The sequence below is a fragment of the Pelodiscus sinensis genome, chromosome 14 (assembly GCF_049634645.1).
Source record: "Pelodiscus sinensis isolate JC-2024 chromosome 14, ASM4963464v1, whole genome shotgun sequence".
Taxonomy (NCBI): Eukaryota; Metazoa; Chordata; order Testudines; family Trionychidae; genus Pelodiscus; species Pelodiscus sinensis.
In genome coordinates, this window is record NC_134724.1 from 30,673,403 (window position 1) to 30,699,340 (window position 25,938).

General features: G+C 43.4%; 1 protein-coding gene across 2 annotated transcripts in view; it reads left to right on the top strand.

Annotated features, from left to right (window-relative positions):
• The window catches only part of CHRNA7 (cholinergic receptor nicotinic alpha 7 subunit), a 101,893-nt gene extending 76,395 nt beyond the window's left edge, over positions 1-25,498 (top strand). For both annotated transcript variants that reach the window (XM_075897345.1, XM_014571449.3), the window contains 6 exons: positions 7,575-7,654; positions 9,054-9,221; positions 9,844-10,038; positions 13,582-13,668; positions 14,903-15,012; positions 21,614-25,498. In XM_075897345.1, coding sequence (XP_075753460.1) covers positions 7,575-7,654; positions 9,054-9,221; positions 9,844-10,038; positions 13,582-13,668; positions 14,903-15,012; positions 21,614-22,132 — 1,159 coding nt within the window. In that variant the 3' untranslated portion in view covers positions 22,133-25,498. The remainder of the gene's footprint in view (positions 1-7,574; positions 7,655-9,053; positions 9,222-9,843; positions 10,039-13,581; positions 13,669-14,902; positions 15,013-21,613) is intronic.
• The last annotated feature ends 440 nt before the right edge of the window (positions 25,499-25,938 follow it).

A 25,938-nucleotide genomic window follows, 5' to 3' on the forward strand; every position in this document is an offset into this window, starting at 1 on the left:
TATTGACAACTATGTCATAATTAAATAGTGGAACTTGAAAGCAGCTGGGGCCAAATTTTCAAAGTTATTTAGGTAACTAAAGATGCAGATAAGTACCTCCCGGAATTTACAAATAACTAAGCAAGTTTGATGCCTAACTTCAGTTTAAAACCAAAGGTCACTAAGCACCTAACCTGCTCAGGCTCTTTTAGTGATGAGTGCTTATAGCTTTTGTTTGCTTTAATTGGACCTACAGTAAGTGCTGACCCACACAAAAAATGAAGATTCCATTTTACACAGACATGACTGATATAATACCAAAAATAAAATGAAAAATTAGGCTATGGAACAGCATGGAATAGTGCAAAATGAATTAGAAAAGAGGATTTAAAATAAGGCTGTGTTTTCTTTTGCTGCTATTGCTGTTTTCAAATTAATTTTTCTCACTATTTTTCATTCAGCATTACAGTCCTTCCCATTTTTTTTTGCTGAAGTTGGTTCATTTGGTCTTTATTCTCTGCTTTCTCTTAATGTATTTTTATGTATTGACTTCAGTTCCCTTCATGTTGTTTTCCTTCAGTGCAATTTATTTTCCACCAGATTCAAGAATATTGTTCCCTAGTTCAGATCCAAAGCCCTCTTTGCTGATGCTGTTTTTGAATTTGAGCAGATTCCAAAGTGCTAATAGGCACAGAGAGAGAGAGAGAGAGAGAGAGAGAGAGAGATCAGAGCCTCGTCAATTTCAAACTATCCTGTAGACATGATGACTTTTTTGATCAGATAAAGCACAGAGGGTACATCTAGACTCTGGCGCTATTTCAGGATACATCCAGTATCATGACATAGAATTTTCTGCATCTTTATAGCGCGCCTGTTATTTCAAAATGCAATTGAAATAACGGGCTTACTATTCCGGCGTCCTGGTAAGCCTTGTTTCACAAGGATTAAGGAACTTATTGGAATAGTGGTCTAATTCAAAATAAACTCAAACTAAGCTACGCAATTTGTGTAGCTCAAATTGCATAGTTTATTTTGAGCTAGTGCTGCAGTATAGTGCCCAGAGTGGGGCATGGAGACAGCTGACGGAGAGTGGTGTAACCTGTATTGCATGAGGTGTTGGCAGTATTTCCTCGAAGCCCAGCCCAATTTCATCGTTATTTTCTGGGATTTTTCTCTCATGCAGGTCCACAGCTATGAGACCCTCTACTCAAATCATCTATACCCAGCTTGTGGGTTGTTTTTTACAGTAGCAGAAATTCTAACTCAAATGGGGTGACTTTGGTTTAAATGAGTGGTGAATGTTACTTACCAGCAGTAAGTATATATACATTTATAAAGCAAAAGAATCTCTTGGAGAACACCCCAAACCTTTGTAACATTCTATTAAGGTGGTAATTTTAAAGTCCTGATTGTTGGAGCACACCAAACATCTGGGAATATTATATGAGTTTAGAGCTGCCTCAGAATCTGGAAGGTACAGTAGTTAACAACATGAGAAAATTGAGAATCGCAATACTGGGTCAGACCAAATATTTGTCTTCTGATAGTGGCTTGTGCTAGGTGCCCCAGAGGGAATGAACAGAACAGGTAATCATCAAGTGATGCATTCCCTGTTGCTCAGTCCCAGCTTCTGGCCAAGAAAGGCTAGGAATACCATTCCTTCCCATCCTGGCTAATTACCATTGATGGACCTATCTTTCATGAATGTATCTAGCTTTTTTTTTAACTCTGGTATAGTCTTGCCCTTCACAACTGTCAGCCGACGGTCAGGGCAGTGTGTGTGGGTAAGTCTCCTAAGTCTTTGACTGCTAAGACATGAAGTCTCGTCGCAGCGGGCAGCCCAGAAGGCTGAAAGGAGCCCCAAAAGTTTTTAACGTCCGTGACTTTACTGCTAGGACTACAGTCCCTTTGCAGAGAGTAGCCAAACAGGCTAACAGACGCCCCAGTGTGTAGGAAGAGCTTATTACACCTTAGATTTTAACTGCTAGAACACAAAGTTCCTTCGCAGCGGGCAGCCTGGGAAAGGCTGGAAAGGTGCCCCACCGGATCTTGTCACCTGGGAGTGACACAGATCCAAACGCCCAAGCTCTCCCTATGTCTGTCCCTTTATGACCGGCTGAAGTTCTTTTAAATTGTGCTTGGTTCTATTACAGCAACTGAAGGATTCAGGTTAAGGCTTAAACAGTTACAGGTTTATTAAAAGACTTATAAAAGCATATGGTTACAATGGCTTTTGCTCTCTTTCTTAAATGCTAGCAAATATATATATATATATAGGTCTTAAAAATGATCACAGGAAAAAGGTAAAGATAGAAAATAGAAATAATGGTACCAAGTGACAGCTTAGTCTTTAAAGAGCTCTAAGTCTATGTGTACACTTAAGACAAAGGACCACATCCAGGTACAATTTTTACCCCTTTCTGTGCCTCTCGACTCCAGCGTGTCAGGCCAGGGCCGGTCTCTCAATTCCTAGGAAAGACGAATACGAGGTGGGCGTCCCCTCTGGAACCTCGGGAGATCGAACACCTAACCCGACCAGCAGATAGATGGTAGATTGACACTCAGAGAAAATGTGCTGCTGGACCCATCTATATACCCCTGGGGGCCCGTATCCTCTTTCTTATCTAAGATGCCGAATTGTACTCGTCCATTTTGTGGTGCTAGTTCTTACAAGCAAGTTTCAAATTAATTTACACTTGCAAGAGAGATAACTAAATTGTGAGTACTAGACATTTTTTTACTGGGCGAGAGATTCCTCCCCCCGCGGACGGATGTGTGTTCGTATCAATATGGGTTTGAGTCAAGGGCACTCCTTGGCAGCCTCTTGGTCAGCAATTGGCGTATCTCTGTTTACAGCCATTCACAGTCACACAGCCTGGGCCTTCTGCTCTGTGTACCCTGCATGCTCCAGGCAAGCAAAAATGGATGTTACAATGGAGGTTCCTGTCTGGCTACAACAACATCCTCTGGAAGGTTGATTGTGTGTTGTGTGAAGGAATAGTTCCTTTTATTTGTTTTATACTTGTTATCTATTAATTTCATTTGCTGACCCCCTAAATCTTGTGTTATAAGAAGGAGTAAACAGACCTTTCTTGTCTACTTTCTCTACACCAGTCATGATTTTATAGACTTCAATCATATCCCCCCTTAGTGTTGCTCTTCCAGGCTGAAGCGTCCCAGGCTTAAGTAATCTCTTATCATGATTTACCTTCATAAAAACTATGTTGATGCTTCCCTAACCATTCATATTTGTCTATTAATCTGACAATATTGGGTTTTTCTTACTATAGTTTCAGTAATGAAGTCTCACTGGCCTCTAATTGATGGGATCACCTTTGGAGCCCTTTTTAAAAATTGGCATTACATTAGCTGTCTTCCAGTCATTTGGTGCAAGCTGATTTAAATGATAGGTTACACATTAGTGTTACTAGTTCTGCAATTTCACATTTGTGTTTCTTCAGAACTCTTGGGTGAATGCCCATCTGATCCTTGAGACTTATTACTTTTTAATGTATCAATTTATTCCAAAATGTCATCTAATGATACCTCAATTTAGGATAATTCCTCCGATCTGTCATCTAAAAAGAATGGCTCAGGTTTGGGAATCTCCCTCACATCCTCAGCTATGAAGCCCAATACAAAGAATTCACTTAGTTTCTCAGCAAGGACCTTATCATCCTTAAGTGGTCCGTTAGCATCTCAATTGTCCAGTGGCCACACTGTTTATTTAGCAGGCTTCCTGCTTTTGATATACTTAAAAATGTTTTTACTACTACTTTTTGAATTCCTCACTTCATGATTTAAAAAAAATATATATACCAGTTACACACACACACATGATTTACAAACAAAAAGACACGGCACAAACCAAATATCTACCAGTCCACTCATCCCAAATTAATTTAATAGCCAGAGAAAAGAAGGGGGCTTGGAACCAGCCCAAACAGTTAATCATATGTATCTATTTGCTGTCATGACTAGTTTTAAAATCTTTGTTGATAACATAAATCGAATTAAGGCATTAAATGTTTGTCTCAGGAACAGAGTGGGTTGGTTTGGTTGTGGTCCATTTTAAATATCTGTTATGTACAGCAACTTCTAGCATCTGTATTGTGTGAAAAAATCATGACCAAGGCCAGAAGGTACCATTGTTATCATCTAGGGCTACTCAACTTTGGAAGCCCCAGGGGCCACAACGATCCCCACACCACATGCCGAGGGCCACAACTTAAGAGTGGTTGCATATATATGTAAATATAGATGCAAATGTTTATGCAAATGCATGCAAATAGTTTATTTCACACTGAGGGTCATGAATACAAAGATTAAGGCAATATTACATAACACGCAGGCTCCATTTAAGTCAGTTCTGCTGATACTAATAAAATGCAACATTTGCCCTGTTTCCACCCATATAACAGCACTTTTAATGAGCAATAACACTCCAGGAATTTAACTACTAAAACACATATCAACAGAAGACCATTATATTGATTACTTTTTTGTTTGGGCTTCACAATTTTAACAAATAAAATAAAAACTACCAATACAATATTTAGCGAAATATAAGTACGATCAATGTGAAGTTAAAGGCACCAAGGGGAGAAGTGGCATGGCTAGAAAAGGAACCCAGGAATCCTGCTTCCCAGAATCCCTTCCTTTCCCCTCCCTGCCCCACCGAGCACCAGCTCCCACAGTCCTCACAAAGCAAAGACTGGAACCCCCCAAATCTAACCAACAGACCCACTGCCCACCTACAGGAAAGGAAAGAAACCGGAAGTTTAAACACCCAGTTCCCTGCTCTAACCCAATGCACCAACACTTCCCCCAGAGCCAGGCACCCCAGCCCTCCTGCACCAGCCCCATGCCCTTTCCCTCCTCTAGAGCCTGGTACCCCAGAGCCCTCTGCTCCAATGCCCCTCCCCTTCCCCAGAACCAGGCACCCCCAGCCCTCCTGCTCTAACCCAATGCCCTTTCCCTCCCACAGACATAAATCTATCAGGGCAGAGGGTAATGCCCTGGGTCCCATGGGAGCCATGCACTTTCCCTCCAGGTGCTGGGGCCCGTGCGCAAAGTGGATGTGAATGGTCTGGATGCATGACTCCGAACATTCCATTGAAGGCACATTTCGCCCCCCCCCCCCCCCGATCCCCTTTGCAGGGCTGTGGCCAACGCGGCAGGTATGATCTGCTACCACCACTTGCCGCCTCTCTCCCCCCGCTGGCTGGCAGTTCCTGTGCACACGCCGCCATAGCCTGGCTCAGTGCTACGCCATGTGGCTCCGCTCACAGGGAGGTGCTGCCACACTGGCTGACATGGCAGGCGTGCTCTGCTGCTGCCTCTTGCCACCCCTTCCTGCCGGCCAGCAGCTCCTGCACACGCAGTCCATCTCGATGTGGCTGTGCCCGGCTTGGCTCACTGGGAAGTGCTGCCACTGAAGCCCACAGTGATGAGACAGACAGGCAGCCTGGGAGCTAGGACATCTGTTGCCTAGACAGTGGGCCCTTTCCTGCAAGGGCACAGATGTCCCAAGGGAGCCTCTTTACCCCATTTCTGGGGGACAAGCTGGCATGGAAAGGTGCTAGCCAGGCCAGGAGCCTGCAGATGGGAGAGGGAGGGCAGGGAGCCCCATCTCTTCCCCCCCCAGCAGGCTCCCATGCAGTAGATTGGTGTCCTCTGCCTCAATATGCTTGACCAGGAACTGATGCTGCCCAAAAGTGCGGGGATGACCCTATGCCGAGTGCAGCACTGCTGTGTGGTTCCATGACCCCAGCCTCCTTAGTGGTGGCTTGTTATGTGAATGTGTCCCACCACAGAGTCGGGAGTAAAGCAGGACTCTCCACGAACCTTGTGAGGAGGAGAGACAGGTTCCTCATAGGGCTGGGTGCTCCAGACTGGTGCTCCATACTGGTGCTCCATGTGCACCCACATGCACAGGCTGCTGTGTGAGCTCCAGACCAAGTAGGCCAAGTGAGGAGTAGACAGAGTGGCCACCAGGGCAGTGGTGAGACGCTCTGGAGGCCAATTATTTCAAAATAAGCACAGCGGAGCGTCCACACTCACCCTTTTCTGAAATAGTGAATTTGAAATAAGCGTTATTCCTCGTAGAGCAGGAGTGGGCAATAGTTTTTGATGGGGAGGTCACTCCAAGGTTTTAGAAAGTGGTCAAGGGCCTCACTCTTCCATGATATTAATGGAGGAGATGTGGGGTCTGGGGGTGGAGGTTGGGTGCAGAAGGGAGCTTGGGGTAAGGAATTGGGGTGCAGGAGGGAGTGTGGGGTTTGGGTGAAGGAGGAGGTTGTGATCTGGGACACTGGACTGGGGTGCAGGTGTTTGGGGTGCAGAGATTTGTGTTGTGACCTAGGATAGGAGGGGGTTGTGACCTGGGGCAGGGATTGGGGTGTATGGGTGGAACAGGGTTTAGGATGTGATCTAGAGCAGGGGATTAGGGTGCAGGAGGGGGTATGGGTTTAGGAGGGGGACAGAGGGTGTGGGTTATGTGGGGTGGCAGTGGGTTGGGGGAAGGGAGGAGCTGGAGTGCCAGAGGCAGACTCTGGCCAGGAGACTTACCAGGGTGACTACCGGCCAGCAGCCCAGCACCTTTCTCAGGCAGCTTTTCTGCCTGCCCCACCCATGCAGAGGCTGTAGGGGCCAGGTGCGTTGGTGAATAAGAGTCTGAGGGAAGGGGAGAGTGGTGCTTCACACGCTGCCTGTTTTAAGAAATTCTTTGAGACTCCCTGTCTCAGCCACTACATCTTTCCTGATTCCCCCGCCCATGGAGCATGGAATGTAGGGTCAGTGTCACTGCCGGAAGTCTGACCCTCCATGGTGAGCAAGCAAGGGAGGCAGCCAGACATCAGCCAATGGGATTGTATTGGGGGTGGGAGCAGCATGTAATGTGCCACACCCCCTTCCCCTGAGCTTACAGCTGATAAAGCGAATTGGCCACGGCAGCCACTTTCCTGAGGGATGTGGGGAGGGAGGGGACCACAGAGCAAGCAGGGAGTCTGCATGAGTCTCCCCAGTGTGTCCGTGGGCTGGATCCTGTGGCTTTGCAGACTGAACATATTTTGCATAGAGATCATAAAGGAATGTATATCTGGGTAATTTCAAAAGAACACGCTTGCTGTGTGGACATTTGCCTTGTTATTTCGAAATAACTCTGTAGTGTAGACATGCCCAATGTTCATTATCTCCTCTTAATGAAAGATCTGGTTTTCTCTTGTTGCCAGCACGTAACTAATACAGTTCCTCTAGAATTTTGGAAAGGGCTTATTTCCCAAATGGAAATCAATTGTGCAATTCCATGGTCATTAATCTAGTCTTAGATTATAGACTAGTAGATCAGAGAGCAAGTGAAGGAGACCATTAACTGTATTTATCTTCCCAGGAAGTCCAATAATGTACACAACACTGAGATAAAATTGCAGTTAGAAGAGCATCCAGTCAAGAGTTTATTTTTTGCTTTGTTTTGTTTGGGTGGGTGGTGGGGGGGAGGGCGGGCAGGGGGATCCATGCATTGCAAGAATACTGCAATTTTTTGACCTGATTGATTCCATTTGAGTGTAATTAGCTCTTCTTCCCCTCCGTTGTAGTGCTGATGAGCGGTTTGATGCAACGTTTCATACCAATGTTTTGGTCAATTCTTCAGGACACTGCCAATACCTGCCCCCAGGTAAGAAGTAGATTGTTTCCTTCTAATAGCACTTGCCTACATTTATGAAGCAGTCTCATAGTTTGGATATAAACTTTCATACTACATATAAAACCAGATAGCACCTGTTTGCTACATTTACAGCTATAGGTTGGACCTCCCTGGTCTGGCACCCTTGGGACCTGGCTGGTCCCAAACGAGAGGATTTGCTGGACAAGGGGAGGTTTCTCCCCTCATGGCCTGTGCTGCCCCATCCACCCGGAGCTGTCTAGCTGATGCCAGCCGCGACACGATGGCTGGAGCTGTGCAGCAGGGGCTGGAATTTCATGGCTGGGACAGAGGGCTGGGGTTGGGGCTCTGCAGCTGGAGTCGGGTCCAGAGTTCACTGGCTACTGCTGGGGTGGGGCTGGAGCCAGAACATGGCCAGGCCAGATTTCCCTGGCTATCACTGGGGTCGGAGCTCCCTGGCCATGCCGCCCACCTCCCAACATTGGGCTCCCAGCTGAGTCTCAGGTCCCACCTACCGTGCTCCTGCCCTACCACTAGATCTCCCTGTTCTTGGGCTTTGTGATCCATGCCGGACCACAGATGTTGCTGGACCAGAGAGTCCTGGTTAAAGAAGGTACAACCTGTATATAAATTACGCATGAGGACCCATAAATACATATGCCTCAATTAAGAAAACACTCTTGCAGAGACACCACCGTAGAAAAATAAATTAGCAATTTTAGTGATGTAATCCTCTGTCATATAACTAGGTTAGCCTCATTTCCTGTTATCAATCTGTGGTTTCAGAAGTGTGGAATTATGAATAGAAATAAAAATGGCATGAGCATTTAATATACAAAGAATTTCATTTCCTAAAGCTGAGGGAATAATTGAACATGAATTATTTATTCCATGAACGTAGCCTTTCTTTTCATGAATTCTTTCCCATCGTAAGCAATTTACTAATTTCTTGGATGGAGTGGCCATTTGAAATGATGTACTGAACACTTTCTAAGAACAGCTTTTGGTTTGTAGCTCATTCCTGAAAAGTCTTGTATTTCATATTTGAAATTTTGAAATATTGTGAGCAGTGTCTGATTGTACATCTGCTGCTCTTTCTTTTTCCTAGAGTATAATTCTTAGAATCAGGTGTCTTCTGTCTATCTTTGGGTCTTCTAGAGTGACCACCCCTGTAGCATCCAATATTTTTTCATTACTGTGTATGCTTCATGGCTTCGGTTGCCTCCCTGCGATCCCAAATCAGCTGGCATAGGCTAGCTGCAGGTTTTTCTGTGTTGTGTAGACAAACTCTCACAGTAAGTACTTGATAGCTGCAGTATGGAACAGGGATCAGCTAAAAAAATCCAGACGTAATAGTACGTGAAACAAGCATTTCAGTTATTTTTTTTGTTCTTTTAAAACTCTATTGTAGGCATATTCAAGAGCTCATGCTACATAGATGTGCGCTGGTTTCCATTTGATGTTCAGAAGTGCAATCTGAAGTTTGGATCTTGGACCTATGGTGGATGGTCCTTGGATTTACAAATGCAAGCAGCAGATATATCGGGGTACATTTCAAATGGAGAGTGGGATCTAGTAGGTAAGCTCCTTAGACCTGATTTTCATTTATACTCTGTACTTTGGGAGACCTTAAAGTAGAAGGAAAAGTAGATCAGTACAAAAGGACCCATATGTAATTGATGATCAGGTCCCTTGTCTTTTTAGACAGTAAAAATGTACACAGCGCAGATAGCAAGAAGCATAACAAAGTCATGCTGATCCATCAATCCATTTTACCTAATAGATCTATGGCAGACACATGAACTCATTGTAGATTGCAGACAAATGAACAGAATTTATTGTAGATTGCAGAGAAAAATGAAGCTATATATTAGGGTTACCAAGCAGTGGATTTGTACACACTAGGAAAGTCTGAGCCAACGATATTGAAATGTGGTGGAAAAACAGATAAAAGGTGAAGAAATTAGAAGAAGGTAGAGGCACTAACAAAACTCTTGTCATTGTAAATTCACTGAATACCTTTTTTACTCTGATTCTTTATAAATTTTTGTCATGTAAAAGAGAAGAGAATTGAAATGAAAGAGGAACATTTTACCTGTTGTGGGACTTCAGAGACAATACTTGGAGGCTTTTGTCTAAATGTGCCTTCTATATTAACATTCATTCCATTCTGCTTTTCTCCCTGTGTTTTTTCTATGCAGGAGTTCCTGGAAAAAGGAGCGAGAGTTTTTATGAATGTTGTAAAGAACCTTACCCAGATGTGACATTCACAGTTACTATGAGACGTAGAACTCTGTATTATGGACTCAATCTTCTCATTCCTTGTGTGCTGATATCAGCACTTGCCCTATTAGTTTTTCTACTTCCAGCTGACTCAGGAGAGAAAATCTCACTAGGTAAACATTTGGCAAGTATTTTGAAGGTTGGCTATATACAGAGGCAGCAGGCTTGCAAAATTTTGGTGGTGTCCAGAATGTCTAGAGCCTATATCCCTTCCCCACTCAAATGCTCTCTCCCCTCACCTGCCTAAGGCTCTGGGAGTGAATTTGGGTGGGAGAGGGACGTGGGCTTTGGAAAAGAGTTTGAGTGCAGAAGGTTTTGAGTGCAGAAGGGATGCGTGATTGGACTCTGGGAAGGAATGTGCTTTTAGTAGGGAGCCTCGGGTGCAGATTCTGGGATGGGACAAGGGGTGGAATGTAGGAGGGGATGGGGAGTTCAGGCTCTTGGAGGAAGTTTTGGTGCAGGAGGGGAGGTAAGGGAGGGTTGTCCAAACTCTGGGAAGGAGAGGAGTGCACATGGGCTGCGGAAGGTGATGGTGGGGGTGTGTGGCGCTAATCTAGGGCACCCAAGTGGAGGGCCCAGGAGGTCTTCACACACTGCTACCTGCAGGCACCACTCCTGCAGCTTCCCATTGGCTTCAGGGGTGCTTGGGATGGGGGCAGTGTGTGGAAACACACACACAACCCCCTCTGGGCTACAGGAAGGTGCCAGCAATGGTGCGGAGCTAGTGGCAGAAAGCCATTCTGGCCCCACTGTCCTGGTGGTGGTTGGGGTCCTTGGGCTATTTTAAATCATCCGGGGGTGTCTGGCAGGGCTGGGGGATGGCAGGACAGAGGGAGAGACCTCGCCCCAAACTGGTGGAACAGGGCCCCTGAGCCAGGAATACTCCTGGTGCCTGGGCATCACGGATTCATATAATTCACCACCTTATGGCTGTATATAAACGGTTTCTGATTTCAGTGTAGCTAGATAGACAGATGTTTCCCCTGAGCATGCTGAGGCTGTCTGGGTGCATTTCTATTTAATAAAAAGGTGTTTTTAAAGCTTCTGTTATGGTGGCATCTAAGCAAAGGTGTGAAAGAATAGGATGTGCTGCTAGTTAGGGGAAAGCTAAGAGTTACATAAATAACAAAAAAGTACCAGTAAGATAACAGTGTTTGAATATAATTGTGTATTACAAATAGGGCTACTATTTGACAGTTACTTGCTGAAGAATAATTTCACTAAGTAAAGGCTATGTTGTAAAAGACATGTATGTTGGCGTTTTAGTATGGTGTTATTTTAAGTCTATATTCCTCTTACTAGCAAGTGATATATTCAGAGCCCCCAGTCACCCTTTGCCTCCCTTTGAAAAAGTTTGTCTTATTTTGGGGATAGATTTATGGTTAAATTTTGGATTCTTCTTCAAGTGTTGTCTCCGTGGGTGCTCCACTGTAGGTAACTGTAAGTGTCAGGCTTGTCCTGGCACCGCAGATTGGAGATTTGTCAGCAGTCGTCTGCTGGACCATGCATGTGCATTGAGCGCCTTGTGCCATTCGTGCTGTTTCTTAGAGTACGCAGTCCGGCTCCTGCCAGTTCCTCCTAACTGTCCTTGATCGCAGATGGAGTGAGCTTCCTCTCCTCAACTCCTGTCAGAACTGAAATTAGTTGTTAGTTAGTTCTTCGTTGTTAGGAATAGTTTGTAGTAGTAGTTTGATACTTAGTTTTCAATAATAGTTTTTTTCTAAACATATAATTTGAAAACAAACAAACAAAAAACTCCAAAACTAAAAACTACAATTATAACCTTAATAATAAAGAAGAAAGAGGTAAAAAGGTCGACCATGCCTGGATCGCCTGGATTCAAGAAATGACATGCCTGCCAGCACCCTATGCCTGCGTCAGATGGGCACTCCTGCTTCATTCGGTGTTTGGGACACAAAAGTGTCCCCATTGCTTTAAACTAACAGCTCAAGCAAGAAGGGACAGGGAAATGAGGCTGGGGATGCTTTTGTTTGATAAAACACTCCAGCCCTCATGAACGGAAACCTCCCCTCCTCGGTCAGACTCAGTCAGAGCTGATAAAAGCTGGGCCACCTCGCCTAGGTCTCACTGCTTGCTGAAGAAGAAACCCTCCCCAGCTAGATCTTTACCACAGACCCGTGTTAGCATCAGTGACAAACTGGGTACTTCTGGCACGGCCCTTAAAAGCCGCCCTGACAAAGTAAAGACAGGCCACAGTATGTCAGCGCTGGATCCCAGCCTAGCCCCGAAATCACTGGAAGCAGCACCTACAGCACCGATGTCCTTTTTGGAACTGCCACCAGCACCGGAGTCGGCACCGATATTCATACCAGTCCTGACAGCACAGCTGGTACCGACAGCGCTCTCAGCACCACCTGTGCACTCTGCGCAGGCGCCGCTTCTCGCACCACAGCTGTCACCGGCACTCCCGTCAGCACTGAAGAGAGCCTCTGCTTCGCAGTGTCCAACAAACTTGGCATTAGAGCAGCTATCAGCACCGACTAAGGCCCAACGCAAATCCCACAGGATTGCTAACCCTTCCCCCAGCCCGGAATGAATTACTTTTTCTTCAGAGCCTCTTCTCCCTTCATCAGTGCCATTGTCACCACCTCCTGATGTACCGAGACACTGCACTACCACAGCACGGTGGCATGCTGTTCCCCTTCACCTCATTATTATGATTGGCACTGATGCGCATCTCTGTCTCCTGCATCGTCAGGACCCAGATCCAGATCACCTAGATGGCCCACGTTATTGGCACACACTCGCTATCATGATCACTATCATGATGACCACAGGAGCACCTTCTCCTCCAGACACTCATCGCCTACCAGGCATTAGTACAGTTGCCACTGCAGTTATTCCTATTATGAGCACCATTGTCCGGCACATGTTAGGTCTCATCATGCTATTCTCTACACTGGTCACCCTGCTGTCACCAATCAGATTCATGACAAAGCCGCATGGCCTCTCCTATTCCAGCTGACACACTCAGCCCTCCCGTGCAAACGCCATCCCAGCCACCTGAGCTTTCTGATCCTCAAGAAGAAGTTACTCACCTTGGTGCAGTAATGACAGTTCTTCGAGTCGTGTGTCCCCGTGGGTGCTCCACTACCTGCCCTCCTCCCCGCGTTGCAGTTTCTCCTTTATGTTTTTCAGATACTTGGTGATTAGGAGGAACTGGTGGGAGCTGGACTGTGCTCTTTAAGAAACAGCATGAATGGCATGGTCTGAGTGGTGCTGAGGGCTGTCTACTTCCTTTCCTCCTGAGGTGCCACTCCTTCTAGGAACAGGGAGCTGCCCTCCACAACTGGTCCAGGGGCCTGGCAATTTTATCATGAAAGAAATTATTAGGTCCAGCTCCTACATTTGTACAAGTCCACAAAAATTGGGATTTTATCAAGGCGGCTTTTGTATTAGATGTATCAAAAGCACAGATATAGACAAATTTAAACTAGTTTGACAAGAGTTTATCCTGTAAAACTGGAATTTTCATAGTATCAAAAGAGAATAGGATGGAGAATAAGGAATAAATCAGTGGAAGATGTATTATTGTGAGAATAAATTTCACATAGCTCTTCTTCAGATCTGTTCTTAAATTAACAATTACCTAATAATCTGCAATCCTAATACTGTACTTCCTCTTTGTCTTTCAGGTATAACCGTTTTATTGTCTCTTACTGTCTTTATGCTACTTGTGGCAGAAATTATGCCAGCAACATCAGATTCAGTGCCACTAATAGGTAACCTTAACTTTGTCTCTCTCTCTTTTTTTTTTTATTAAGAAAAATCAAACAAGTTGGGATTATATCACTTCAAGGCAAAAATAAGGCAGATTTAGGAAGTGTGTGATTTGTGTGCTTACAGCAGTTGAATCAGCAATCCTGCATGATACAGAAAAATTATTTCAGTGGAAATTAAGGGTGCTCTGCCCCTTCTTCTGGGAGAACATATGTTGGAAGGAAAACAGGGAGCACACCGGACAATGGGAATGGTTGTGCATCCATTGTGCAGTGTATCCCAAGTACTGGGAAACAGTGGGGGAAGACAAAGGCACAGTTGAGGTCACAGAGAGACATTTGGATGAGGAGTGTGAGACACTGCAGAGTAGAAAGGGTGCTCACAGGGGCTCAGTGAAGGGTTTGGTCACTGTGATGGAAGTTTTTTGCTTATATATCAATTTCTATGTAGAAATTGAAATATAAGCAGAAAACTTCCATCGCTTTCTCTGATATTAACCAACTAACTAATAATGATAACAACAATAATGAAAGGGGAGCTTTTCAAAGGCACTAAAAACAGGTGCCTATGTTGTATTAAAACTGTGTTAAAATTACATGTTCTCACTTTAAATGTGTAAGGGGTTTGCTGGTCCTGCTTGCAGAGTAGGGGATTCTGTAAGGAAGAGTCCGATATCTGTTTTGTGCTGTCAGGTAGCAGTCTGTTTTGTCGCTCTCTGTTTTTGGTTCTTGGGCGTTAAGATTCTGGATGCTAAAAAACAAAGCAGTGTTATGTTGCAACCGTATAGGGAGAGCCATATTTAATGCTTTTATCTAATTTCTCTAAATATATGTGTGTGTCTGTTCAAAGCATATATATATACTTTGAAAACAACAGTTTCCAACTTCCCCTGAAAAATCAGTGAGAGTTGGGAGCTTGACTACCAGTGCTCCCTCTAAGCTGCATGGAGCCCTGAGCCTCTGACTGGGTGGGGCTGATTAAGCAGCTGCAGGGAGGGGCTGTGATGCCATGCAGCTTAGAGGGAACATGACTGAATACCCTTTCTGCCTCTGAAAAATCTCTCCCAAAAGTATTAGAAAGTAGCTTGTGTAGAATCAGGTTTGTTTTCCACATTGACTGTGTTATTTTAGAATAGCACCTGTGTCCATAGGTGTATGCAAGCACACAATAATAAATGTACAAAGTGCCTGTGTATCAATATAATTTTACATCTTGATCATGTGTTTATTTTCACAGCTCAGTATTTTGCCAGCACCATGATTATTGTTGGTCTTTCTGTTGTTGTCACTGTTGTTGTTCTGCAGTATCACCATCATGACCCAGATGGGGGGAAAATGCCAAAGTGGGTAAGGTCTGATTCCAGTTCACTAATAACTACTTATTCTCTATATAAAGTTTCAGATTAGAGACGTGCAATAGTGGCAGGTGACTTATTATTACTTCTTGCTGTTTCCAGAAAAAAAAAGTTTCACAGCAAAGCAAAAATGTCCATATATATTTCCTTTTGTGGGCCCCTCATTTTTCAGTAAGCATGAGTTTATATTGTATTCTTACCTCGAAATAAGTTATGCAAATTATGTAGCTTATTTCAAGGTAATTTTGAAATAACTTATTTTGAAATTTGACCCTGTCTACATAGCACCTAATTTCAAAATAAAGTGCTATTCCAAAACATCCCCTAACTCTTGTGGGAGGTGGGTTACAGGGATGCTGGAATAGCATGCCCATTATTTCGAAATCTATTTTGAAATAATAGGCTTGCTCAAAAGATGCAGAATAGCTATTTCGGGACACCTCCGGTATCCTGAAATAGCACCACAATGTAGATGTAGCCTAAAAGAGAAACACTTGCAAGAATTCATGAAGTACTATGTCCAAATTTAAATATTGTATACTTGTAAACAGCTGTAGCAGTGACCAGCTGTTAGATAGGTTTGTTAAGGTGGAAGGGTGAATTTTTTGAGCTTTCTATGAGTCATATACTGACTTTTCCATCAAGCCAGGAAACTATGTCAAGTCCAAATGAAAAGATAGTATTTCAGTGGGTCATATTCCACTCTCCCTGAGGTTTGATGCCATCTTCATGAGCTAGTAGCATGAATTGTTGTTTTTCTGCATAGCACTATCATAGCATGGCCGAGACACAGAATCTTGCACAGTAGGGCTACGTCTACACTGGCCCCTTCTTCGGAAGAGGCATGCTAATTTCTAACTTTGGAATAGGGAAATCCGCGGGGGATTTAAATATCCCCCGCAGGATTTAAATAAACATGGCCGCCACTTTTTTTCCGGCTTGGGGAAAAGCCGGAAAAGAGCGTCCAGACTGGCGCGATCCTCCGGAATAAAGCCCTTTTCCGGAGGATCTCTTATTCCTACTTCAGGTTTTACGGGATGTGCCTACTTCAGGTAGGAATAAGAGATCCTTCGGAAAAGGCCTTTATTCCGGAGGCTCGCGCCAGTCTGGACGCTCTTTTCCGGCTTTTCCCCAAGCCGGAAAAAAAGCGTCGGCCATGTTTATTTAAATCCCGCGGGGGATATTTAAATCCCCCGCGGATTTCCCTATTCCAAAGTTAGAAATTAGCATGCCTCTTCCGAAGAAGGGGCCAGTGTAGACATAGCCTAGCTGAATACTGATGAAATAATGCTAAGGGTACGTCTACACAGCAATTAAACACTCATGGCAGCTGGTTCAGGCTGCAACCTGAATTCTGGTACCCAGTGGGTTCCCAGGGCTGTAGCTCATGCCCGAATGTCTACATCCCAGTTTTACAGCACTGCACTCTGAGGCCCTTGAGCCCCATTCAGCTGATGTGGGCCAGCTGTGGGTATTTAATTGCTGTGTAGATATACCCAATGGGCACATCTATACTTGCCAGATGATCAGCACTCTCGAGGTTGATCTTCTAGCATTTGATTTAGTGAACACCGAAGGCAGCCCTCACCAGCATCCAGTACTCCTCCTTCTGTGAGGAGTAAAGAAAGCTGTTAGGAAAATTTGCTCCCATTAGCCTTGATTGTATGGACACCACTATGGCTTGGCTCAAGGTAAGCTGACCTCAGCTATGCATTTTGCTTAACTGGAGTTGCATACCTTAAGCCGATCTTCCTGGTCCAGTATAATCCACCTAAGACCTAAGAGTCCTGCATAGCATGGCATTGCATTTTCAACTCCCATATAATTCACCTTGCATCCTGTAGCATCAGGGCAATAATGAAGATGGAAAATATTCTTTAGATTTTCAGGAGTGAGTGATCACTACTTCACACAGTCCCATAAGGACATTAGGCACTCCCTTCCTCTAAGAGCCTACACGATAGAGAGTTATGTGGTGGCTTTGGAAATTAAATTGAAAGGGAACTGATTAAGAATCAATTGATGGAGAAACGTAACTGATTACATATAGACCAGTGCAGTGTGAGATAAATAGATAGAAAACAAAATGTTCAGGTCTGTATTTGCATAAATATTCCTACTGGAATCAATTGGAATACTCATGTAAAATAAGCAAGACTTAAGAGTGAAGACCTGATCAAAAGCCCATTTATACTCAGTAGGAGACAATAGGTTTTTGGGTCAGGCCTTATGTTAACAAAGGTGGCCTATTTTTAGCAGAATTATATTAGTGGGGTTTGAGAGAAATACAAGTGCATGTGAGATCTGTCTTTAGCAAAAACCTTTTACTCTCAAAATATCATCAGGAGTAATCTACTCTATGTGGCATTCTAAAATCATAATAAATGGGTAGTCCTGTGGTAACTTAGTGTACATCTATACTTGCTCCCTAGTTTGAACTAGGGTTGCAAATGTAGCCGACTGAAATTGCTAATGAAGCGGGGATTTAAATATCCCGTGCTTTATTAGCATAATCTCGCCCGTGCGCTATTCTGCTCGCCAGCTGATTTGAACCAGGAAGTGCGCTCCAGGACACATTAGTTCGAATCAAACCCCTTGGTTTGAGCTAACATTACTCCTCAAAAAATGAACATCAGTAGTTCTGTGAACTTCACTCCCTAGACACGTTAGATAGTTTTCCATTTACACGTTTCTCCCTCTAGTTTCTATTTATTCTTTTATAATTTAAAAAAATCTCTTATTCTGAACCCTAATATCCTTGGACAAATCTAGAGCTTAACACCAAGCCAGGCTTGCTGAGATTCAAATGCTGTACCTCTTGTACGCTCTCTATCCTGATATCAGATGGATACTCACAGTGTATCCATTGCCTGGGTGAGGCACATATCCCACAAACGTGTCCTCACTGTAAAAAATTGTCAGCCAGGTTGCTCAAAGCCAGAGACCTACAACTGAAGCTGCTTCTAATAGAGAAAATCCCCCAGGTTGTCTTCAGACCCAGAGAATAGATCTCCACCATGAGAGACCTTTGCTGCCTGAGGCAAAGGATTTCGTCTGCCTTCTGTGAAAGTTAAGCTGCCTACAAAACATAGGCTCCCAACTTTGCTGCCAAGAGAATAACCAAAGGAAAAGTGTTCTCTGGGCAAGAGATCAGCCCTAGTACTGATGGCACTTTGGACTGAGAGGCACTGGCACATCCCGTACAGCTATCCCAAGGGGAATAGGCAAAAGATCTGCCATATCCTGCTTCTGGTACATGAGGGAAGAAACAGCCTTCCAGCTCCATATGGTGGGCACTGAAGAAGCCAAGGCACTTTCACTAACTGCTAGCAGGCAGATGCAGGCACCTCTGGTACCTCCGGTGCAGACAAGCATGCACACTGTGATACCAGTGTTCTTAGTGCCACCATCACTTACCATGCATAACAATTAGCATTAATTTCAGTACCTGGAACACTGCTCTTCAGTTCCTACCTTGCTGATGACACCAGGAAGTTCAGCACCACCATTTTCATCCAACAGGGAAGTAAAGGTGACACCATGCACCTCACATCATTCCTCATTGAAATAACCCCATCGGACACCATCATTCCACAACAGTGGCAGCCTTACCCCTGTATGCCACCACTGGTACGATGCTTCCTGACTGGCCATATTGGGAACCCTGGGCGCAATACAGAAATCAACCGCAAGCTACAAACATACATTTCTTTCCACTACTCAGTCACCCTCTTCATCCATTACTTCCCAGGTAGAGTAACAAGAGAATTAACAAGCCAGACAACACACCTGAACAACAGAGTTTATTGCCTACACACATATCCTCCTTCTCCCTAGATGAAACTAGGTGTACTATCCCACTTAGTGGCACCAAGACCACGTATCGAGGGAATAATAGGTCTGCTCTACAGTCTTAGCTAAGCTCACGTGGTAGAGGCTCATGCACTGAGCTCCAGGTTCAGTTTTGCCTGTCGATGTTACAAGTGGGAGTTTGTCTGGGATTTCAACTGGGATGTCTCTGAAGCTCACTACATGCTTCTGCAGCTAGGGGAAGTACGTAACCCACGCACCTTCTGGGTGTGGTGCACTGTTCCACCTACATGATAGTCCAGAAAGATAAAGTTATATTAAGACCCCACCCCAAATTTCTCCCTAAAATAGTATCACCTTTCCACCTGAATCTACCCACCTACTTACTTGTATTCTTTCCAGAGCCGCATACAGATACCAGACGGGCAGTGCTCCATTCCCTCAGCATGTGATGAGCACTCATTTTATAGCTAGAGAGAACAAAGACTTTTCGGAAATCCCCTATTTCTCTCTACCACCGAATGATCTAAAGGAGAAACAATATCCAAACAAAGACTATCTAAATGGCTCTCTCATACATGCATACAACTGTGCTATGAAATTCATCCCAAACAATTCACGCTCACTACCAGGGCTGTCTCTATATCATGGGCCTTATTCAACAGCGTCCCCATCATGGACATCTACAGAGCAGTGACATGGACATCAGTCTATACATTCAACAAGCATTACACAAAAGAACAATATTCCTCAGTGGACACACACTTTGGTCAGTCTGTGCTAACAATGGTACACAGACACATCTCAAAACCTCACCTGCCCCAAGAAGACATCCATAGTCATCTAACATGGATCACCCATAGGGACACTTCTCAAAGAAGAAAAGAGGGTTATTCACCTTGTGCAGAAAGTCTCAGAGGGGCGTGTTAGTCTGGAACTAAAAAAAACCCTAAAAAACCCCAATGTTTAAGACCATGGAGCACATATTTTTTATCTGAAGAAGTGGGTTGTGCCCACAAACACTCATGGTACTATCTATATATTTTTTGGTTCATGTCGAAGGTGCTACAGGACCATTGTTGTTTTTTACATTTTTTTGAGGGTCTTCGAGATAGTTGTCCCTGTGGGTGCTCCACGACCCCCCTTCTTTCCCTCTGCTTCAGATTAGCCTGTCTGTCTGCAGTAGAGAAGGAACTGAGGGATGGTTGGCAGTGTGTGCGGATTAACTGCTTGCACAGGTGCAAGACACGTTGGCTGTGTCTACACTGGGCCACTTATTCCGGAAAAGCAGCTGCTTTTCCGGAATAAGCTGCGAGCTGTCTACACTGGCCGCTTGCTTTTCCGGAAAAGCAATGACGATTACTGTAAAATTGTCAGTATTTTTCTGGAAAAACTATGCTGCTCCCATTCGGGCAAAAGTCCTTTTCCGGAAAAACTATTCCGGAAAAGGGCCAGTGTAGACAGCACAGTAGTCTTTTCCGCAAAAAAGCCCCGATCGCGAAAATGACAATCAGGGCTTTTTTCCGGAAAACGCGTCTACATTGGCCACGGACGCTTTTCCGGAAAAGCATCCTGCCAATGTAGACGTGCTTTTTCCGGAAATACTTATATCGGAAAACTGTTCCATTTTAAGCATTTCCAGAAAAGGGTGCCAGTGTAGACGTAGTCCTCCCGTGCATGTGCTGCCATCTGGGGTACTGCTATTGAAAGTCTCTGACTATAAGCACAAGATGCCAAAACACCTAACATGGAGCACCCACATGGACAACCATCTCAAAGAACCTCCGTTACTGCACAAGGTGAATAATCTTCCCTTTGAGACAATGAAATGACATTATGACTATGAAAAAGAAACACTGGAATTAATTTTTTAAATCCTGATTGAGCTGAACTTTGGAAGCCTGAATTTGAACTCACATGTCTTATTTGTAGGGTTGCTAGAAAACAATAGTGCAAAAACTAATAAAATGAAACCCAGTGAATTGATTTACAACTAGAATGAAACTAATCTTTTTTACCAAGGACTTTTCTGTTCCATCTGTGCTTTCTCGTATATCCAGATCTGTTTTATACTGTTTGCAATCAGTTGTCGTAAAAGCGGTTTGTGTGAGTGTATAGTAAAAAACCCCACGGTAAAATATAGCAATCCGATCCAATTAGTATGTCATCTTTTTAGCAACTGCCGCCAAAAAGCAATGCAGTATTAGATTGCAATTCTTTTACTCTTCTTTCTGTTTTTAGCACTTAACTTTATTTATTACCTCAAGTGTAAATAAAAACTGCTTAGAGCCTCACTGAAAATATTTGTTTTCTAATAAAAGAGAAGTCCATAGTTTCTATTTAAAACCAGCAACATGTGTCATGAACTGACATGACTGTAATAAGAAATCAGCATTACCGAGATTCATATCAGACCAGCCCATGGCTGTAATCATTTGACAGTTGCATATGGCCTCTAGCAGCACTGCTGGGAGTGGGACAATGGATTCAGTAGCTGAGAATCACTCTGTTGAACAATTATGGTGCCACCACTAGGCTACAGTGCAAGATCAGCAAATAGGGACCAGGGAGCAGCAGGAATTCAGGGACAATTTTTATAGTGGAGGTGCTGAGAGCCATTTAGACAAATTGTAATAAACCCTTTGTATAATGAAAACCGCTTCAAGCCAGGGGGTGCAGTAGCACCTTTGGCGAGTGGTGAGCCCAGGCCTCTAAAATACAAATAGCTCTTGATGACAGTCGTCCTGCTTACAAAGATGTTTTACCCCTTCATCTTCTTTCAGACAAGAATCATCCTTCTGAACTGGTGTGCCTGGTTCCTGAGAATGAAGAGACCAGGGGAGGATAAAGTGCGCCCTGCCTGTCAGCACAAGCAGCGTCGTTGCAGCTTGTCAAGCGTAGATATGAACACTGTGAGCGGACAACAAGCCAGCAATGGGAACATGCTCTATCTTGGGTTCCGGGGGCTGGACGGGGTCCATTGCACTCCTACCACTGATTCTGGGGTAATTTGTGGGAGGATGACCTGCTCGCCAACGGAAGAAGAGACGCTCCTGCACAGTGGACACCCCTCGGAAGGTGACCCAGATTTGGCGAAGATATTGGAGGAGGTCCGCTATATTGCAAACCGGTTCAGAGACCAGGATGAGGAGGAAGCCATTTGTAATGAATGGAAGTTTGCAGCCTCTGTGGTAGACCGTCTATGCTTGATGGCCTTTTCTGTCTTCACAATTATTTGTACGATCGGTATTTTAATGTCAGCGCCAAACTTTGTAGAGGCTGTGTCTAAAGATTTTGCTTAATTCTGCAAAAATGTCTGTGATCCTCCAAGGTATGTTATGTAGCAAATAGAGGAGTACATGTTTTTTAAAAAAGAACATGTCTTATCATGAGTAAACTCTTCCTCAGTGACCCATTTAAAAACAGTGAAATGTCTATAGGGCTCACCCCAGCCTGTGAGATGCTGAGGGATCTTAACTCCCACTGAAATCAGTGTGGAAATAGGGCATTCAGTTTGCAGGGTTGAGTCCATCATTTTTGAGCTATTGCTAAAGTATCTTATGGACTAATAAAAAACCACTGGCATTAGTGGAAGGATTCCCATTAATTGCAATGGGCTTTGGATCAGGCTCTTAGCCCATAAACGAGAAGTGATATAATGGGGGAACATTCCCACTGGCTGATGTTGGCAGAAGTAACTAGTGAATATGGGAGCCCAAGGTAACACCTGATTTTTAGAGGGCAGGAACTCAGTGACACTGAAAATCAGGCTTCTACAAATGTGTTAAGTTGGGTTCCTAAAAACTAAGACTGCCAGTATAGACAGTACCAACTTTAAGATTCAGAGCCTGTTCCCATTAGCTCCTAATTTTAACCATTCAAAATGTCTGGGCTGAAATTTCAAAACACATTTCAAATGATTTGTCAAGGAATTTAATTTTGGGGCTTTTACCCACTGCCTTTTTCAGCAGAGACATTCTTTCAACTGCTAAGTTTTGATGAACTCATTTTGCATGATTGAAGTCTGTCTTTTTTTAAAAGGTAAATGCAGGATTCAAGATCTCATTTGTTACAGAGAGTCCTGTCTTTTTATTGATTACTTTTAAGTATGGCAAAAATAACTATTTCTGTACAAGTTCAAAAAAATGTCAAATCTAAAGCAAAATGAGCCATTTAAATATTCCAAATTAATGTTTTGTCTGATGCATGCACAGCATTTTAGATACAGCATCGTCTTTCTGCTGACTCTCTAATACATATACTGGAAAGAAAACTGCTTAGCTGTTTTGTTTAATGCTGAAAAACTCCACTCATGTACCTGAAGCAGCTCATGCACGAAGCACCAGAGGTCCCAGGTTTGATTCCCCTTGTTGGTGTTACGTGATGTGGCCTGTGGCTCAAAGAATATTAACTCAGAGGGAAACCACCTAGTATAGTACAAGAAGCAATGGGCATAAATTGCAGCAAGGGAGGTTTAGGTTGAACATTAGGAAAAACTTCCTAAATATCAGGATTATTAAACACTAGAATGAATTACCTAAGCAGGTTGTGGAATCTCCATCACTGGAGATATTTAAGAGAAAGTTGGAGAGACATCTAACAGGGATGATTTAGACAGTGCTTGGCCCTGCCATGAGGGCAGGGGACTGGAATTGATGATCTCTTGAGGTCCTTTCCAGTTCTAGTATTCTATGACTCTTCTTGCTGTGCATAAGCTGTAAGTATTCACCAGGACACCTTCAATAGGAATTCAGTTTTGGAAAGTCATTCTAAAGTTTTAAGTGCAAAAAGTTTTAAATGCACAAAATAATTAGGTGCCAAGCACTTACCATTTGAGCTTTTAAAATTCTCCCCGGGCATGTTAAAAGTTTTCAAGGGAAGTGCTGAGCTGGGAGTTCTAGAGACTGGATTCCTCTCTCTACAACACAGGTGGTGCCAATGTGCCTGAACTGTGGATTGCAGAGAATGGTGCTCTGTGTAGGCATCAGAAGCTAGTTCAATTCTGAGATAGCCAAGAAGGTTGCAAATAGATGCCTTTGTGGTGGAGTTTTTATTGAAGTGGATACTGAATTGAGAACTCAACTACTTCTCAGACACTGAAAGAGCAATAGGATAGAAGCCAATTTTTTAATGTGACTATCTTGCTGGATGAGGACATAATTTTCAGTACCATGTAATAGAGATGTGATACTGTAAACGTGTAAACAGTTAACCTTCATGGTTATATGCAAGCCTCTCCCTTCCCCTGCTGCCTCTGCAGAGGCAGCAGCGTGTGTGGGGGAGGGTTTAACAGGTTTATCTGAATATCTCTTCCATATAACATGATGGTAGAAATGTTTTTGTCAGACTACAGTGCTCAAATGGAATTTAGAGTGTAAATAGAAAACATTTTGTTTTAACACTACAGTTCACTGTTGAAGTAGTTGTGTAGCTAGCTAGATGGACAGCAGATTAAAATTTGACATCAAGCTCCCATGTTAGCAGACTGTGTCTACACTTGGAAAAGTGGGACTTAGAGTTCTCCTCTAGGGCAGCTCTGCCAGAAGGTAGTAATGGTGGAGAACATAATATAGCTAAATCTCAGGTGTTTTAACCACTGCTGTTTCACACTGTTTAGAATAGAGCTTGACAACTTGGGGGTAAGATGCCAGCATCCTATCTACATTACAGCCTCCCTTATTGCTAACACAGAAATGCACCAAAGGTGAGTCCTAATTTTCTTAGAGACAGCCTAGTAGATAAATATTGCCATTTTTACAGCGAGATGACAGCTGCCAGCAGTTATAACAGTGCATTTTTATTTTGTTACATGAAGAATCTGCTTAACATGTTACATTTTCAGAATGCTGGGCTGAGCAAAACAGATAAAATTTTCTTTCCAAACTATAGGTATTATATGCATGTGAGCTAAAAGATAGTCTGATCTAAATGCTGGGGGATGTACACTTAAAGCCCGATGAATCAAGGTGGGAATTACATACTATATACTGCATGTGTATATAATATATAGAAGATACACGTTGGTAGTGCTCTTATGGTCTTACACTATGGTGAGTGAATTCTCTTAAATGGTAGAGCCACAACTGAGTTATGACTTGTCTGGCAGACAGAGTACAAAGCTCACATTAGAGCACTGATATCATGTAAAATATTATTGGATAATGGACATTACTTGCTCTGTTTTTATATTTACTATGAAGGTTTTATAATATTTAAAAAAGTAAATTGTCACGATGCCAAAAATCAATTCCGACCATCAAATAAAAAGTTAATAGTTTTAAAAAAAAGAATATTTAAACAATATTTAAAATAGTTAATTATTTTGTATAGGTTTTAACAATATTGTGTAAAAAAATTTTTAAAGGATTCTTGCAATTCGTGTTGAGTGTAAGTTGTGGGGGTTTAATGTCAGATCACTTGACTGCTTTTAATTTGTATGGGAAAAAATGAAACCAAAGCCCCAAGTTAGTTTCTTTTTGCTACATTATTTTTTAATAAGAAACAATGTACAACTTGCATTGGAAAGAGATGATGCATCCATTAACTATTGTTTGTTATACAACTTAATGCAGCGCCTTTTTGGTCCAGTCAAATAAATATTTTAGATGAAAAGGTCCTTGATTGTTTTTTCCTTGTATTTTGTTGATCAGTACATTTACAAACCCATATAATTGAAATAAAGTTTTTCAGGATGATTGCAGAAGTTCAGTGGGATTTTCCTGACCTCTGTTTCTTCACATACTGCTTAGCAGACCACTTAAGTGATGGCCTTCTACACTGGAGTTGCTACAGGTTGAACCTCTCTAGTCCAACACCATTGGGACCTGTCAGGTGCTGAACCAGAGAATTTGCTGAACCATGGGAGGTCAATATTGTCTAGCAGCATTACCAACACTTCTACTGCATACTGGGCTCTTGGAAGACATTTAGGGAACATCTAGACTACATGCCTCTGTCGCCAGAGGCATGTAGATTAGGCTACCAGACATAGGAAAATGAAGCGGTGATTTAAATAATCGCTGCTTCATTTAAATTTACATGGCTGCCGCGCTGAGCCGATCAGCTGTTTGTCGGCACAGCACGGTAGTCTGGACGCGCAGGGGTCGAC